The sequence below is a fragment of the Schistocerca gregaria genome, chromosome 4 (genome assembly GCF_023897955.1).
Source record: "Schistocerca gregaria isolate iqSchGreg1 chromosome 4, iqSchGreg1.2, whole genome shotgun sequence".
NCBI lineage: Eukaryota > Metazoa > Arthropoda > Insecta > Orthoptera > Acrididae > Schistocerca > Schistocerca gregaria.
The window spans coordinates 246,426,052-246,443,187 of record NC_064923.1 but is presented as its reverse complement, the minus strand read 5'-3'; the positions used below and the strand labels follow the sequence as shown (position 1 = coordinate 246,443,187).

Here is a 17,136-nt window from a genome sequence, read left to right as displayed (position 1 = left end):
CGTGAGATAGAAACACCTTCTGTAGGAGAACAGGGCTAATGTGTCAACGTTCAGAGCACAGAAGATGGCCTCTGAGAGTATTTTTATCTGCTGACTGGAAAACAGTGGCATACAGCACATCTCACTTACACTTCAATCAATGAAAGATGACAGTTAAAGACTGCCTAGAGACGTGAATACCACCGCTATCCCAAATCCTGCAGCTCTCATAATAGTTTATAAGACCGTATTTAATGGAGGTAACGAATTTAGTCATCATCACCTGCACAGTACGCTTCATTAAGAAAAATACCAGACTGATATTGGCACTCGTATCAATCTTTAGAAGCAGAACAGCATAAAATTTCGTTTTAAGTCATACGGTGCCTAATGGAACATTTTTTAGTACTGGTTCGACACTTCTTCAATCTTTAAATACTGTAGTTAATTGCATGTACGTTTATAGCATGTTACGCATACCAATAAGACACTTAGAACGATAAAATTATTAATCCTCGTTTCTTATGCTCTCTCAGGAGCTTTTATAATACCTGTGGAAATCACTTCTGTAGCACCGGCCGTGGTGACCGAGCGGTTCTAGGCGCTACAGTCTGGAACCGCGCTACTACTGCAGTCGCAGGTTTGAATCCTGCCTCGGGCATGGATGTGTGTAATGTCTTTAGGTTAGATAGGTTTAAGTAGTTCTAAGTTCTAGGGAACTGATGACCTCAGAAGTTAAGTCCCATAGTGCTCAGAGCCTTTTGAACCATTTTGAACTTCTATAGCCACCCACCCAACAGTGAAGGGAAAAAGGTGTGCGAAACTATCTGTCGTACATATTCTGACTTAACGGAAATTTTTCTTTAGTTCTCAAGGCCTCGCTGTAGAAAATCTTGAAAAGTAATTTGAAAAATGTCGCAGTAAAGTATTTTTACATGTCGCTTACAGTAACTGCGTAAAAATAGCCCAAAATTAATATAAGCTTCCAAATCTGACATTTTTTGTTCCTATTTCGTGGCTACTTTTAGAAACCAAACTAAAACTATTGTAATTTCTATCAAATCGTGTTATATAAAACATTTTTAGTTCTGATTTCACTTTCTTGAAACAGTAATGTGCCATGAGATTCTAATATCTAAGGTTTTTAGAACGAGTCTGCATCGATGGACATACGCATTATCTGGGCGCATTTCTATTTGAAACATACAAATATTAAGGCAACAAAACGAGGCGTAGAATATCGTCGACGTATTTCTGTGCTGTAAGGGTGCCGCGAATGACATCCAGAAGGATCCTACTGTGAATGAAGTAGCACCACAGACGACCCCTCCTGCTCGTCAGATAGTGCGGCGGGGTGACCCACGGCTGTCCAGGGAGTCTCCAGACACTTCTTCACTGGTCATCGGGGCTCAGTCTGAAGCGGGACTCATCACTGGAGACGTTCCTACTCCAGTCAAAGAGATTCCAGGCTCCGATGACCATCGAAGGCGTGTGTGAAGACAGCCCGTGCAGCAGTGGGATACCAACCTCTCACTCGCCGTACGGTCCGACAACGAGGTACCGTTGCAATTCATAGCCAGCCGCCTTTCGTTGATATCCGCCGCACCCTTACAGCTCAGCGGTACGCTTACAATATTCTACCCTCCGTTTTGTTGCCCTTCGTGGCAAGCCAGCCTGGACTTACATTTCAGAAAGTAATGCCCGCCCCCATATGGTGAGAATTTCTACAGCTTGTCTTTGTGGTTGCCAAACTCTACCTCGGCCCAAAGTCGCCGTATGTCTCCGCATTTGAGAATGTTTGGAGCATACTCGGCAGAGCCCTCCAACCAGCTTGGGACTTTAACGATCTGACGCACCAACTGGACAATATTTGGCACGATACCTCTCAGGAGAACATCCAAAAACTCTATCAATAAATGCCAAGCCAACTGTTTACATAAGTCCCAGAAGTGGACTAACGCGTTATTGACGTGCTCAATTTGTGAAGCTCTTGCTCTTGAATAAATCATGTAATGTTCCAGAAACTGTAATCAGCTATTTGTCTGTAAACTTACGTCACATCTACCGATTTCCGTCCCATGGGGATAATTCCTTCGTGTTGAGTCGTTTTTATTTATTCATTTTTCTTTTAATCCACTGATTGTGAACTTGTTGCAGTACGGTCTTTGTGATAGGCAAGTAGTAGTATTTTATTTGTTCCTGAGATCGTCCATTGAAGACGATTTACTTGACATATTGTACGATGACTTTCTTGCCGGCTGTGTCACTGGAATTTACTAAAGCGTTCTCGTACCGATAGAAGAAACCTGTCGTAAACCACGTAAATTTCCTTTAAGATTTTAAAATGTCGGTGATCTGATATGAAAAATGTACATGCCAACAATAATCGAAGATAGATGTATGATCATCATGACATCATCACTATAAGTCATTGGTATCCTCTTCTGCATCCGCTCCAGTCTTTTCTCTGATCATTTATCTGTTTCTTCTCTCTCCTGCAATGGAAGCGCATAACTTTGAACATTCAGAACTGAACAAAACTGTGCTTAGAATATGAATCTTTCATCTTAAAATCAGTGGTAAGAGCCACTCTCAGGCAAAACTGCGCGTCCCACCACGTAAGGCATATGAATGAACGCCTATTCGAGGGCTAAAAGAGGAGTTTACTTGACGCGAAGACAAATATACATATAAAAGCACCAAAAACATGCACATTATAATGCCTATATCTCTCTGCTTAAAGTAAGTTACAGTATATAAATAACAAACTCTTCCCGCTGCACAGCTACTCAGTCTTCGAAGTGCAGGTGTGGGACTTCTGTGAAGTGCTCAAAGCAAAGTGGAACAAAACAATGCGTACATCTGAGTACAGCCCATTTCTCACAATCGATACCACTTATCGATTCAAGCAGTTCAGTATCAAATGAAACACGACTTACATTTTCTAATAAAGATATTGCTATGTCAACGTCATAACCTGTCACTTGCCATGCACGTTATAACATAGGCTTGTACTTAGGTGCAGAAAGTTGACTATATAGTAGAGAGGGAAACTGACCGTCGTTTAACTTCACTTGTTCATATCAACATTTGCTCTCATGTACAGCTTATTGCCTAAACAAGTACACTTAAAGAGGTTGGCAATATTTTGATACACCGATATTTTGTTTCTTCGTGTTACCGAAGTTCCTCTCTTAGACCTTGGAAAGGTGACCATTCAAATGCCTCTCTTGCTGAGTTGTGCATGCAAATAGTTCATTCAGCTGTTTCTGGGATGATTTATAGTCCAAGCTCATTTTCGTGGGGTTCTGAACGTTGGAAGTCACTCACTTACTTTGCTAGTAATTCTCAACATCAACCTCTTCACGAAGTCCATAGCTCATTGGCATAAGGCAAAGTAGGTAACATAAACTCATTGTAAACTTTCTTTTTCAGTCATATGGTTTTGAAATGGTACTTAGTTTATCAGAGGTCATCAAAACCGTTTCTTTCCTCTTCTGCTTCTCGATTTCGTTGCTCATCTAGGTGTTGTCTCCATCTGCTCGGAATAAAAAAAATTTATAGACCCATGTGATGAGCCGGCCGGTGTGGCCATGCGGTTCTAGGCGCTTCAGTCTGGAACCGCGTGACCGCTACGGTAGCAGGTTCGAATCCTGCCTGGGGCATGGATGTGTGTGATGTCCTTAGATTAGTTAGGTTTAAGTAGTTTTAAGTTCTAGGTGACTGATGACCTCAGATGTCCCATAGTGCTCAGAGCCATTTGAACCAAGCCATGTGATGAATGTAATGTGAGCTATATTATTACGAATCTGCAGCTTCTGTGAGAAACCCCGAGTGATTAAGTGGTGTATATAGAAAATTTATAAGGAATGAAGACACACAACACAGAGATAAACACTTAGTGCGTAGTTCCTTCTGAATTTCGTGTAAGATATCAGAGAATTAAGTCCCTCCTACTCACTAACCGATTTCACAAAGGATCAATTTAACCTTTAGAATTTTCGATGATATGTAATAAACGGCAACTATGAGTAGAATGTGGCTCACTACGCTAAATATTTAGTATAGTACTTATCTAAATAGGTCTCTTATCCTTGCTGTTTTCTGCTACAGTAAACACTCATGTCAGACAGTCCAACAGACTACTGTATATCGGGGGACTATCGTGAGCTACTGGCGTTTCACTTTGCAGAGCCTAAGAAAAGAATCATTGGCCAAGCGAGAGGGTTGCCTAAATGAGAACGAGAGAAATCTTGTTTGCATCCTACTCTGTCCCCCCCCCCCCCCTCCGCTTTCCCCCTCCTATCCAAAAGATTTACTACTGCACATCGAATGCATATGACTGAGTAAATCGAAACATTGTGTTAGAAAACACATTCCTGTGTGAGATATTGCACCGAAGGTATGCAAAATAGGTGCATTTCGGTCATCGTCATATGCTAATACCACATGATCGATACTGATTTATGCTTGAATACATTTATTTGACATCCATGATATTTGCTTTTGAAATTATATTTTTAAAATCTTTCTTTTGTTACTTCACGCTGTTTCGTATTTTTGGCTAATATATGATTCGAAGCGTTAGGACTTGATAAAAGCAATAGGCATCTGAAGGAACGGAAATAGAAGGTTCTACATTTCAATAAAATAAATATCTGTCGATCTTAATTTCAGTAAAAAAATCCACGATGTAATAAACGACTGTAATTTCTTATTTTTATTAAAGACGATCGAGTTAGGTCATGAATCTGTACATCTTGGAATTACAAAAAGATTTTCGTTTACTGACATCACAATTGCAACAGCTAATGACACTCTTACAATGTACTATTTCTTAATAGCGATTCTCAGTGTGCGATCTTCATGTCATGTAAACGTTGTGTATTGCAGCTATCCAATGCTTAGTTGAATTATCTTTTTGTGACCCTTTGGTGGCCAGATTACTAATCGAAATCGAGCGTCTGTAATGAAAATACATCTGTGTGTTATATGATACAATTTTTATCGTTTGTCAGAGCTGTCCCACACCGCCTACATAATTTTAATTTAGTTTATAGGACAACAATGAGAAAAATCATTTCAACAAACTAATCACACACAATTTTCCAATAAGAAGTTTAAGACTCGTGTCAGGAATCAGGAACGGAGGTGTATGCCAAAATATAAAGAATGACGAGGTAATGAATTAATGATGTTTATTGATAATAATTATCAATACTGTCTACTGACTCTTTAGTTCTCATTAAAATTTTGTTCTATAATAAATGAAAAATATATTCATAATAAATAAATCAGAGATAAGACGTAGTGTGGATGAGACGCCACACTTAGTGTATCAACTGTATACACACTGTCAACGCTCAAGGTTCACTCTATGATTACTACATAGTAGTAAGATTTAGTTGTTACATAGTAACTTTAGTTATAAATACTTTTAGTCTTATCACAATAAGGAGAAAGATCGGTCTTCTTATATTATTATCTAAAAATAAATAATTTCCTCTTGCAAAGGCAGTCATAGTCGGGCAGACGTCCTGTAATTTGCAGTGGACTACAGCTCGTACTCGCCGTCAATCTTCTTGAGACCAATCGCGTTTCCAGCGGGGAACAAGCGGTACTGAGACACCAGTTCCACAATCAGGATCCTGATGGCCAGAAGACCCAGTCTGTAGCCTGGAATTAAAGCCACACTCTCACATTCTGTTACGCACTGCAAAATTTGTAAATTACAATGTTCACTATTCTGTTACAATTAAAGTAATAAATTTGACTTTGAGAAAGTGGTTAACAAGAAGATGTGAAGTGCTATCCCATCAACAACGTTGTCAGTGAATCTACATGACGGCCTCCATCAGCAAACTTTTACAGCAGATAAATAGAAACACGGTCTGTGTATTCTGTTAACCTTAATGATTTTTCCCGCGTATATGTAGATAACTATTTGCCGATAAAGAAATGATTTTTGACCGATATTAATTTTGTTGACCCAAAGCAGCCCATGTCTGAAGTGTTGGAGGACTAATCTCTATCTAGCTCTTTTTTTTATATATATAAAAACTGAGCAGGTTCGAAATTGCTAGACAACCTTCATCTTGTCCTGTGTAGCGTTAAATTGTATATTTACATAGCGCTGTATATGTCATACGTTTGATGATTCGTCTTCTACTTCGATGCTGGAATTAAAACTATCATAAAACGTACTCCACAGCTCAAACATATTTGAAGAAATTCATGTTACTACCATAAGATTCCTTCCACTTCATCTATCTCTATTAGCCACGCAGTCTTCTTTTTCTTTATATTTTCCTTAATCATGTTTCATCATGTTTCTCTATTCTTCTCCTCCCTTCACCATGTGTCTCCCTCATACTCCCTGCTGCCAGCACTCCTATCTAAAATCTTTCTCTTCAATAATGTATTTTTCGAGGTGTACCTCTCTAATTGTTTATCTCACTTTTTGTATTAGATGTAGTTTAACATGCCTACTAAAACATATGACTGTAAAATAAGTAGAATGCCTGGTTAGATGTAAGAGAGGGCCTGATGGCCCTAATCTTGCCAGGTTAAATAAATAAATAAATAAATAAATAAGTAACTTCAAGTGTACAATACTTCATTGACGATTAATTTCCGTCGACTGGAAATGGTTGCTGCAGAGGTGAAGATAGGGCACGATTTACGATACTACTAATAATATTATAGGCAATGGAGATAGTTGCCGTCGTTGTTCGACACGGTGGTAATGCAGTTCAAATCTTGCTGGTACAAAAGACTGCGTGATAACATCCTGAAGAAAATATTAACACTGACAGCAACTTATCTTGAAGCAAGAGGGCAAGTGATGCTACGACAGTGATCTGTGGGTGAGAACAGAAGGGCCGATACTAAAAACGAGCTCCTCGCCAGGCCCTGACGACCCAAGAGGTGTCCAATGGTCACCGTGTTATCGTCCGCGTTGCGGCATCATAGCACTGCTATCTCCTGGACGTTTTGCAGATTTTTGAGAACATGGAGCTGTTAGTATTCGGTCACGTAGCTTCCCACTCAGCATTACGAGGTTGAGTGCACCAGTTCTCCCACGAAAAAAAAATCCTCAGCCATGTACGCTGAACACTCAGCTACACGGACGCAGACAACTGCTGATACTATTCGAGAGACTCTGTCGTGTATTACAGGTACAGTATCGAGTTACCCTTAGAGCAAATAAGTAACGTAAGAGTAGTGTTTCGGCGTGTTCCACGAAACTCACGAAAATGAATCATAGCTCGTAACATAGGGGTAGGAATTAAAATGTCAAGTCAGAAACTTGCGAAAACAAACTGTCTTAGCTGCAGCAGGAGTGTGATGCTGTACTTACCGACACACTTTCGCTGGCCCCCGCCGAAGACGAGCTGTGGCGCCTCCACGACTGTGGCGGGCTGGAAGCTGTCGGGCCCGCAGTCCCTGTTGAGCGACCAGACGGGCACCAGGACGCGGTCCCCCGGCTGCAGCCGCGCGCCTCCCAGTGAACACGGCTGCCGGCACTCACGGCTCAGCACTGGCTCCGAGGGGTGCAGGCGCAGCGTCTCTGCAGCGGAAATAGACCTCGTCAGCCGCAGGCAACCAGGCAAACTACCCAGTACATATGAGAAACAAGAGTGAGTACCCTACCCGAACTAAAGTTATTTTTTAAGTACGTCACTTCCTAAGGGAAATTAGTTGAACACAGACAGCGAATGTAAATTGGAGGCTGTTTCAACACAGCGGACACCGCTCACAGTAACTTGCCATAGAGGTTTGGAGAACGGAAATATCACGCCGGCAAATAAAGTAAAAGCATCCCTGAAATTGGCAACCTACACTTAGAGGAATACATTAGATGAAGTGTGAAATCGTTATTCTGTTCTAATGAATATAACTAATGACTGCAATTTGTTTTACTTTCAAACAACAGAAATATGCGAAAAGGCACACCGAATGTTAAATCGTAGTCTTAACCTAGCTTTGAGATTGGGGGATCTTCTGTGACTTTTGTCAAATGCGCGGCCTTGTTTATTAGATGGACACACAAAGTTGGTTAATACTGATTAGCTCTGTGAAACTGAAACCCTCCACCTTGACTGAGACTGAAAGTAAAGAGCTCAGAACATGCACAGGCAACGGAACATGTGTTCTATGATATAACGAAAATTTATATAAGACTTTTGAGTCTCAACTTGATTTTCCATAACGATCGAAGCTGGAGAAATGAATTAAAATTTGTGCACAGCTTCGAGTTCAACCCTTATCGCCTTGCTTACAAGACAGGCATGCTAGCCATTACACCACCAGAACAATACACATAACACAGCTACACAGACTACAGACCTGAAGTGTGTGATAGGGAAAGCATTCGACTTAAGTATCCCATGCAGGGGGGTTATCTACACTGCTGTAGTGGTGTAATAGCTAAGACATGTGTGTAATAAACAAGCAGGCCTGGGTTTAAGTCCCACCTGTGCCACAACTTTTAATTCATTTATTCAGCTTCTAACATTTACTGTGATTGTTTCCCTATCTGCCGAGCATAGGTTGTATATAACCGATTACAAAGAAGACGAGTCAAGATTTCTGTTTCTTCATGAGTCAGGAAGAGAAAGTCAGCTCATGTATTCTTTCGTAAAAAAGCAATTCAGTATGCTGCAGACTGTAGAGAGAAGCAAGCAACCGTCACACTGCTTACAGAGAAACGACTAGACTCGCTCCTAGTGGCGAAATCGACACTTTCCAAATTCTAACAGTGAATCCTCGTGATAAATTTGTAGTAGGTTTGTGTTTGTTAACTTTACATAATAGAGAAAATAAAATCGCGTCGACTGAGTTCAACGACAAACTCGGAAACTATCGTGTTTTGCTTAAATTTTTTCGCATTTAAAGTAACTGACATTTTGTCTACGCCATGCTGAATCTCTTTATCAACACACAAAGGTTAAACGTCCCTGCCCAAGGTACCGTCTGTTAAAATAGTATATTCTTTCAGAATAAATTACGTGTTATAATTGAGATTGCAAAGGCGTTGTGCTCACCATTAACAACGGCTTCCAGCAGAGGTACAGCAGCTGGGTCTTGAGCAGAGGCGATGTCAGAGCGCAGTCTCTGCTGCAGCTGTGGCTGTGTGGCCAGCTCCAAGAGGCAGTGCTGCAGCACGTGGCTGGTCTCTCCAGCTCCAGCTGACAGGATGGCGGCGGTCTGATTCGAGACTGCAACGATGAAAACGATGGACTGTTGACAAATGCCACTGAATCCAAAGGAAACACTGTCTAGTCAATTTATTACGACCACCTAGTCGCACATGTATCACCAGAAGTTTGCAGCACTCACAGCAGTTGTACAGAGTTGTTAATGGTATCTAAAGCGCTTATGTGAGCTACTGAAAGGGCCACGGTGACGAATTCAACCAGCGAATATTTTGAGAACTTAATGGTGCTATTTCAGCCATTTCCCTTTAACCATAACCACGTGACGTGCCGTTTCTAGTAGGATTACACCCACACTAGGTAAAGCAATATTTGTGTCCATGTGAAAGTGTGGACGAATAAATTATGAAACCAGTCGAAAGTAATTTCTACAAGATTAATGACAGTAGAAATCTAACACAAAAAGTTTTCTTAGACCACAGTACTGATGCGTCCCCCTACCACTACGTCATCCACGCACTCTACCAGCATAGTAGAAAAGCCTCTGCTCACCGAAATCTCTCATTGGGTCCTCTTGATGCCCAGATATCATGTGATGCAGGAGCTTGAACCATTGCATATTGCTACTTGTCACCAGTGGCGAGGAAATTAGTTTTACCCATCAATGTATCATATTTAAGCCACCTACCCACGTCAGAGCTCTGTTCGTAGCTTGGTTCACTGGAGTGCTTTAATAGAGACAGAACGCTACTGCCCAGTTTATTTGGAAAGTGAACGGTACTGCTATTGTATGTCGCCTTGTCTTCGCCCAGAGTGGAATGATCACCTCGACAACAACGTCAGTGTTATTGGCCCATTCGCCAGTAATGCATTTTGACGACTTATGTACGCAAAGATATTTCAGTTTACCAGAAAAGCATTGGAAGTTCATAACATAGTACAATTAATCCTTTCTTTCACTTGAAAGAAACGCCTACAGAGTCTTATCTGTCTTTTTGAACACCTACATTGCCAGAGCATATTATGTGACATATATTATGTGACGTGTGTGGTGGACATAATAATGTGATATGGTAGTGTGCACACATCTGATGTTATCAGCAAGTGGGTTCTTGTAGTTACCTTCATGTAGGACAGCATTATCATCTGCGCCCTCCAGCTTCATCTTCTTCGTAAGCAGGTGTACAAAGTCGTGAGATGACACAGGGTTGCTGTTACGTTGGTCGATACTGACGGCAGCCACCGATCTGAAGAAGTTGGCAATCTTGTCGGGTAGTTGTCCCAGCCCCAGAGCGTCAAATGCGGCTGGACCCAGGTATTCGAACAAGAACCGTCGGCCAGGGTCGGTCTTGGCGTCGTGCGCGCGCTGCACGGCCTCCAGGAACGGCGAGCAGCCTTCCGCGCCCTCGAGGGTCCGCGTCTGCAGCCCGAGCAGCGCCGAGGCGACGCAGTCGGTGCAGTAGGCCAGCAGCTGCCGCGGCGACACAGCGGCTGCAGACCCGCCAGCCAGCGAGGCCAGGCGGCGGGCGTGCGCGCGCAGCTGCGGCTCGGCGGAGCGCAGAGCCGAAGGCGTGAAGGAAGGAGTCAGGCAGCTGCGGGTCCGCTTCCACTGCTCTCCTGCAACAGAGGCAAGGGCCTGCCTCAGCATCGCTACGGTACACAGTGGGAACTAGTGCAGCGATTCTATTTGAAGCTGGTTACAGTTGCGCACCTTTTGATGTAAGGATACAATTAAGAGCAGAAGAATGGTAAGTCAGGGTTCGATGACTCATCGGGGACATTACAGATTAGGGGAGAAGCTATAATAAAGGAAGGGTGGAGAAGGTGTGTGGCTGCCCACTTCAAACAACCCATGAATAACCTAAATGAGGATGTCAGTTTGGGGTTAGAATTGCAGCCCGCCTGACTCTTGTCTAAACAACATTGCCACTTCGCAGTGAGCAGAGTAGAAAGCTCGGACTTCTCTGTACATTGCATCCTCAATGTATCCAGTGGTATTAATACAACATGGCCACAGGTACCAAATGAATGTGTCAATATTATATGTACTAATATTCTGCTCGTTACTGCAGCTGTAGTGGTTTACAGTACCAGTAATGCGCCATGTGATGCCACAGTATCTAGAGGCCTACTCTACACTGACATTCTTCAGGACCTTGCTACAGTGCATTACATTTCGATCTCTACTGGGACAGTGATCACAAGGCCTGGCCACGATCCCTACTGGGACAGTGATCACAAGGCCTGGCCGTATTATAAATACTTAGAAGAATGACCATTCTTTCAGGATACCAAATACTCTATTTGTCTTATTGTTCTGGAAGGAAACACACAAACGATGACAGCTACGAATTCTGTGCATAAATAAAAGTACCAGAGGTCACATCAGAAAAATCTTTGGTGTGTGTAGTTTATGTGCAAGTTAATTTGGTAATGAAAAAGTTTCAACACCTGTGTCACTACTGTTGTTCCCTTTTTTCTAACACTACCAAGTATCTAAGATTTTGGATATTTAGCACTCATGATAAAACATTGAAATTTTATCGTCTCTTAGTGAAGTAGAAGGATTCCCAGGTTTGAAACAGCCTGGTGCCGTCAGTTTAAATGGATGATTGTCAGATAAGGAGGGGAGTAAATGTTGGAAGAGTCATACAACACAAAACTTTACTGGTGAAAGAGATGGATTGCCTGTATACGGCACCTTATTAATACTTAGCAGCTAAGTCTATGTGTTCAGATACCTATATTTGGGTTCTGTCTAATGGATATGTACTATTCTCACTAGTTTTGGGACGTGATCCAGAAGGAATGTATAATGAGAGACTGGTTTAAAGAGGTAACACTGTAACTTAATGTATTGTTAACCAAATAGATGCAAAAAGTCATGGTAGTATGTAGTTGTGGAGTAAAATTTCTGGTATTCTCGCAGGTGGAGGAAAGCAGCCGTGTAACCTGTGTAATAGGAAGATTGGCTAAGAGATGTCACAGGTCTCTTACCTTCCTGAGCAAACAGCCCGATGTCGTGGGCCTGAGTTCGCGCCCTGGCGGGGAAGCTGGGGAAGTGTGCGGACAGCAGCTGCCAGGCGAGCTGTGGATCCCTCAGCAGCAACAGCCGCTGCCGGCCCAGCCGCACCCACGAAGCGGACTCCTGCGGCTGCGACACGTAGTGGCCGTGCAGCACCTCGTGTAGGGGGCGCGTCTCCACCACCAGGGACAGCAGCCACTGCAGCACTCTGCAACGCAACGGAGAACACACGTGTTGAACCAAGGCTTCTAGGAGTACTTGTCTTTGGTACTGGTAAACTTCCAGGTTGTCATCGAACATGATATCGTTTTTTCATGACTTTTCGTACAGGGCTGTGTCTTGAGAGACACTCCTGTCTCTGCTCAGTCTTTTCTAGCGAGTAGTACCTGTCAATGGCAGCTCTGGACGAAATGTCGGGAACAAAAATGTTTGATGGACCATGGTTATACAGCTGGCAAGATTGACAAGCAGCTATTGCTTTTGAACGCCAAACAAAAGCATGGCGCTGTAGTATGATAGTTTCATCAAAATCTATACTTTGGAGTTCACTGGAGGTCATTATGTATTGAGTGTGGGACAAATGACGACTTTTATACTTCGGCCTGTTATTCCCTACTGTTATCAACACACTTCTAGACTAACTGTAGATTTCTCACTGTGAATTGGTAAGTGAAGTTGATTAAATTCTTTTTTACTTGATAATGCTAGTTGGCTTTATCTACGTTTCTGTGATATTATCGTGTTGATAGAGTAAACCTTGTTTCTATTTGTGTGGTATATGGTACTTGTTAGTCCAAAAAACGTGGAATAACAGATAATGATAAAAACTTAATTACTTCGAGTGTAACTATTATAAATTGTCCAGGAGACTGGTTCAAAAGAATTTGGGGTGTAGTACCAGAGTGTGCAAGTTATACAGCAAATTTTTTTTAATAAAATTAGAATTCTCTTTAATTCGCCTTTGAATGTCCCAATGAAGAATTTTCATTGCTCATTTTCTAGAGAATAGCTTAGGTCTACCTGCAGTATCTGCAACTAAATTTGCTGCTTAAGTATGGATATTTTGGTTTCCCCAGGAGTCAGTGCCATAAAATCATCTAGGATTTGTTGTCTCCTGAATTTGTAGTGTGTCCTCATAGTTCAAAAAAGGCACATACTCTACTTCGGAAAGATGTTTGGATCATGCAATCCTCCTGAAGCCTCTCTAATACACTGCAGATTGACGTATCAAGAAAAGAAATACAACTTTACTGATCGGGCTTAATATGATCCTCAGATCATTTCATAATGGGAATCATCACCTAGCGAAAACTAAAGGAATTTAAACGTTGTTTCTAGTTTATGATATCGAATATCTCGTCAGAAGTGTTGACCAGTAAACAACTACGAAGTTAGATGCAAACAGTAAATAAGTGGTATCAACATGACAACACAATAGCTCGAAAAAATTAAGAACAATCTGTAAGTTAGCGGACACATCTCCTATAGAAAAACTCAGCAGCAGAGTAGTTAATTGTGCCCTTGCCGGAGATATTGTTATCACGTCTAACAGACAGTCAAACGAATATGCAAACACGTGTTTACACAATATTGTTGTTACAGTACCATGTTGACATTACCTAATCCATGACATCAGTTATATATATCATAGTTTACTAACCACTTTAGTTACTGTATGTGCTGTAAGATTCATCACTGCCTATTTAACGTTACCCTGGTTAAGACAATGGTTTGTTTTCAACAGTACCAGTAGAGTTATACTTAAGGAAGGAAGTCCAAGCCGTGACTATCTGCATTGTGTCGTACCTGTACCGCAGAGAAATGCAGGCGGCGATGACAGCGACGAAGGCGGCGGCCGGCAGGGCCCAGACGGAGAGGCTGGGAACGCAGCCGGCGCTCAGCAGCAGCAGTCTGCTCGAAACACTCATGACTTCCAGATATCACAGCACGGCGAGTGGGAGTGTTGTGGTGCCGGCACGGGCCGGCCTCCGCCTTAAGTATCAGCGCGCTTCCCCCACCACCAGCCTCTCGCCTAGCGCCGTCTCACTCGCCGCGACGCTCTCTGTCTGAGGCGGGCGTGACGAAGCTGAAACGCTCCGTCATCCCGCAGCTGGTTCTCTTATCACGATGCAGCACATTCCTTCTGGTGTTAGCGCCGTCCGTGTGCTAACACTTCCCTGTCTTCCTCACTGTCACTCTGTTGTCGGGACCCCGTTCTGAACCCGCGATAACGCGTAGTGGTTAGCACACTGGACTTGCATTTGGGAGGACGACAGTTCATACCCAGGCCCGGCCATTCTGATTTTGGTTTTCCGTGATTTCCCTAAATCGCTTCAGGGAAAAGCCAGGATGGATCCTTTGAATGGGGACGCCCAACTTTCTTTCCTCCTTCCCTAATCTGATGCGACTAATGACCTCGCTGTTTGGTCCCATCCATCAACCAACCGACCAGCAAACCACTGCGATCGTTATGTGTGAATGATTCATAAGCGACAACTACTATCTCAATGAAATATGGCACTCTAAGGCTGTCTGTTTTGGAAAAACTTGTTGATTCACAACTGCTTTGATCGCATTTGGTGGATATTTCAGTTTCGTCTCAGAAAAATCATAATCAGAAACAGTACCTTATTAAGAAAGCACTCTGGTGCTGTCGAAACCGGTAAACTGTTATATATATCCACTTAGGTACTGCACAAATCGTCACTCGCTGCGTGGCAGAGAGTACCTTGCACCACTGCCACACAATCCCTTCCTATTTCACACGCAAATGGAGTGAGGGGAAGACGACTGTCTAGATGCTTCCGTACCAGCCCTTCGTGGTCCGTATAGGAGATAGACGCTGGCTGTAGTAGAAGAGTTCTGCAGTCTGCCGCGAATGCCGGTTGTTTGAACTCTCTCAGTTATTATGAAATGCCTGCGGAAATTCCGAATACGATTGTACAACGACCGTGTGATTTACTAGTAACTTATGGAAGTTTTTGCCAGACTGGGACTCGCATCCGTATTTCCCTCTTTATTCGAGAGATCGACTTAACCATTTCGGCTGTCGGTGCTCGAATCACGGCCGGACCCAAACCTCGATCTGTCTCAGTGTCTACATCCTATAGTGGTCTCATACAAATGCTATTATTCCTGCGCAGAGAGAGACAGTGTTTTGCGCTTCAGATTGCTTTGTTGTGGGATTAAATACTGTAGGGCATTGTCTGTGTTTTACAGTGTGTGTTTAGTTCGATGCAATCGTTCTTCGGACATGAATCCATCGTTCTTCTTAACAACACAGGCTCTGAAATATCGTATGTATCCGCCTATACCAGGCAACGAATTTCATTTAAAATGTACTCCGTTTAACGAGGATTACATAATGTGCGTACAAGTTGTGACGCAGGAGTCTGGATCTGGTCGTGAGTAATGAGCAGATAGCAGACGCGGTTAAGACGAACGCTAGCGTGAAACGGGAAATCTGGGTTCGAGTTCTGGTTCGGCACAAATGTTCATATCTTACTAGTAATTAAATCTTACATTAGTTGTACAATCGAATTCGCAATATGTGAAAGCCTTTCATAATTTAATACGGATGTCAATCACCAACAGTGTCTGTTCCTTCGGACGTGCATGCATGCCCAAAGGGACACCGCATTGAACTATACAGAAACTGTAAAAGACAGACACTGCCCTACTGCCTCTCAATAGCGTTTCGCGAAAAGAACTTCTTCATTCTAGGATTTCCCTTCTGAATTCACGGAGCATTTCCGTAATACACGCGTGTTGATCGAACCTATCTGTAACAAACCTAGAGGCACGCCTTTGAACTGCTTCGATATTTTGTTTTAACATACCTGGTGGGTGTCCCAAACACCGGAGCAGTACTCAAGTATAAGTCGCATAAACATTCTGTATGCGTTCGGCTTTGTAGATGAGCTCTGCTTTCTTAAAATTCTGCCAATGTATCGAAGTCGACTATTCCTAATCCCTATAACCGACGCTAAGTGTAGGCTCCATGTCACGGTGATTTACAACGTTATGCGTAGATATTTAATCGACGAGTGACAAGCAGCATATTTCATTTTTTAAAAAGCTTCATTTACTGCGTGTTTTGAAAGATATGTTACCTGGTATTATAAGACTGGTCGTACACGTGACAGTTTTCATCATGTAATAACACAAATTTTTCCATTATGAAAGCGAAAATTGTTTTCAACAAAGAAAAATCAAAGTATTAATATAGATTTAAAAAGAAAATTGATCAAAATGGAAACTGTTAATTAATTAAAGGTAACACAGGATGTTAACTTAAAAAATTAGTCATTCAGAAAAGAGTAAAAGAAAGACAGTGAAGCATGGCTAAGGTATCTGCCAATCGGAGTCAGTGATCTGAAAGGGAAGCCTTTTTCTTTCGCTTTGGCATTACAAGTTTGACGCATGATTTTGCGTATATTAAGAGTTAGTTTTCTAATTTAATTACAGTTTTTAATTGACCCTTGGGCTACACTATCTGCTCACTGTTTACAGAATATTACAAAATACATTTCAATGACAGGTATTGAAGTAGTAATTACTGTCAGTAATTTATGGGTTTTGCATCTCTAGTATTAAGTATGTATCGACTTTGGTCATGTGCATTTTGGAATTTGGTTCTGGGGTAAGATCTTTTATTGGGCATTCTGGTACTTACCTTTTACTTTATGTTGTTACTCCTGTCTATTAACTCATGCCCCAAGGCTGAATGAATTCAGAGACACTGATTTGTTGATTCTTTTTTTATTGCATAAGATATTATTGTGTTGTTCTTTCGGTGTATTAATCTCTGACGCGTTTGTCGTAAAATTGATTGAATCAAGTGGGGAAAGTTGTTTGAAGGTGTATTATGTTGTATTAGGTCTTAAGTGATGTTTTGGTATTCTGTATACACGGTGGGTTGTTTACGCTTATTAAAAATTGAATTATATTTGGTTAAGTTTTTACACCCGTGGA

General features: G+C 42.1%; 1 protein-coding gene across 2 annotated transcripts in view; it reads right to left on the bottom strand.

The window, feature by feature from the left end:
- Positions 1–5,153: 5,153 nt before the first annotated feature.
- LOC126267013 (cytochrome P450 3A6-like) overlaps positions 5,154–17,136 on the bottom strand; it is a 38,126-nt gene continuing 26,143 nt past the window's right edge. Inside the window, exons 1-6 of one of the 2 annotated variants that reach the window (XM_049971784.1) lie at positions 13,969–14,132; positions 12,135–12,370; positions 10,260–10,754; positions 9,027–9,200; positions 7,340–7,549; positions 5,154–5,655 (exon numbers count right to left, since the gene is read on the bottom strand). In XM_049971784.1, coding sequence (XP_049827741.1) covers positions 5,534–5,655; positions 7,340–7,549; positions 9,027–9,200; positions 10,260–10,754; positions 12,135–12,370; positions 13,969–14,090 — 1,359 coding nt within the window. In that variant the 5' untranslated portion in view covers positions 14,091–14,132 and the 3' untranslated portion in view covers positions 5,154–5,533. Of the gene's footprint in view, positions 5,656–7,339; positions 7,550–9,026; positions 9,201–10,259; positions 10,755–12,134; positions 12,371–13,968; positions 14,133–17,136 lie in introns of those variants that run through there. The other variant, XM_049971785.1, reaches the window with a different exon arrangement.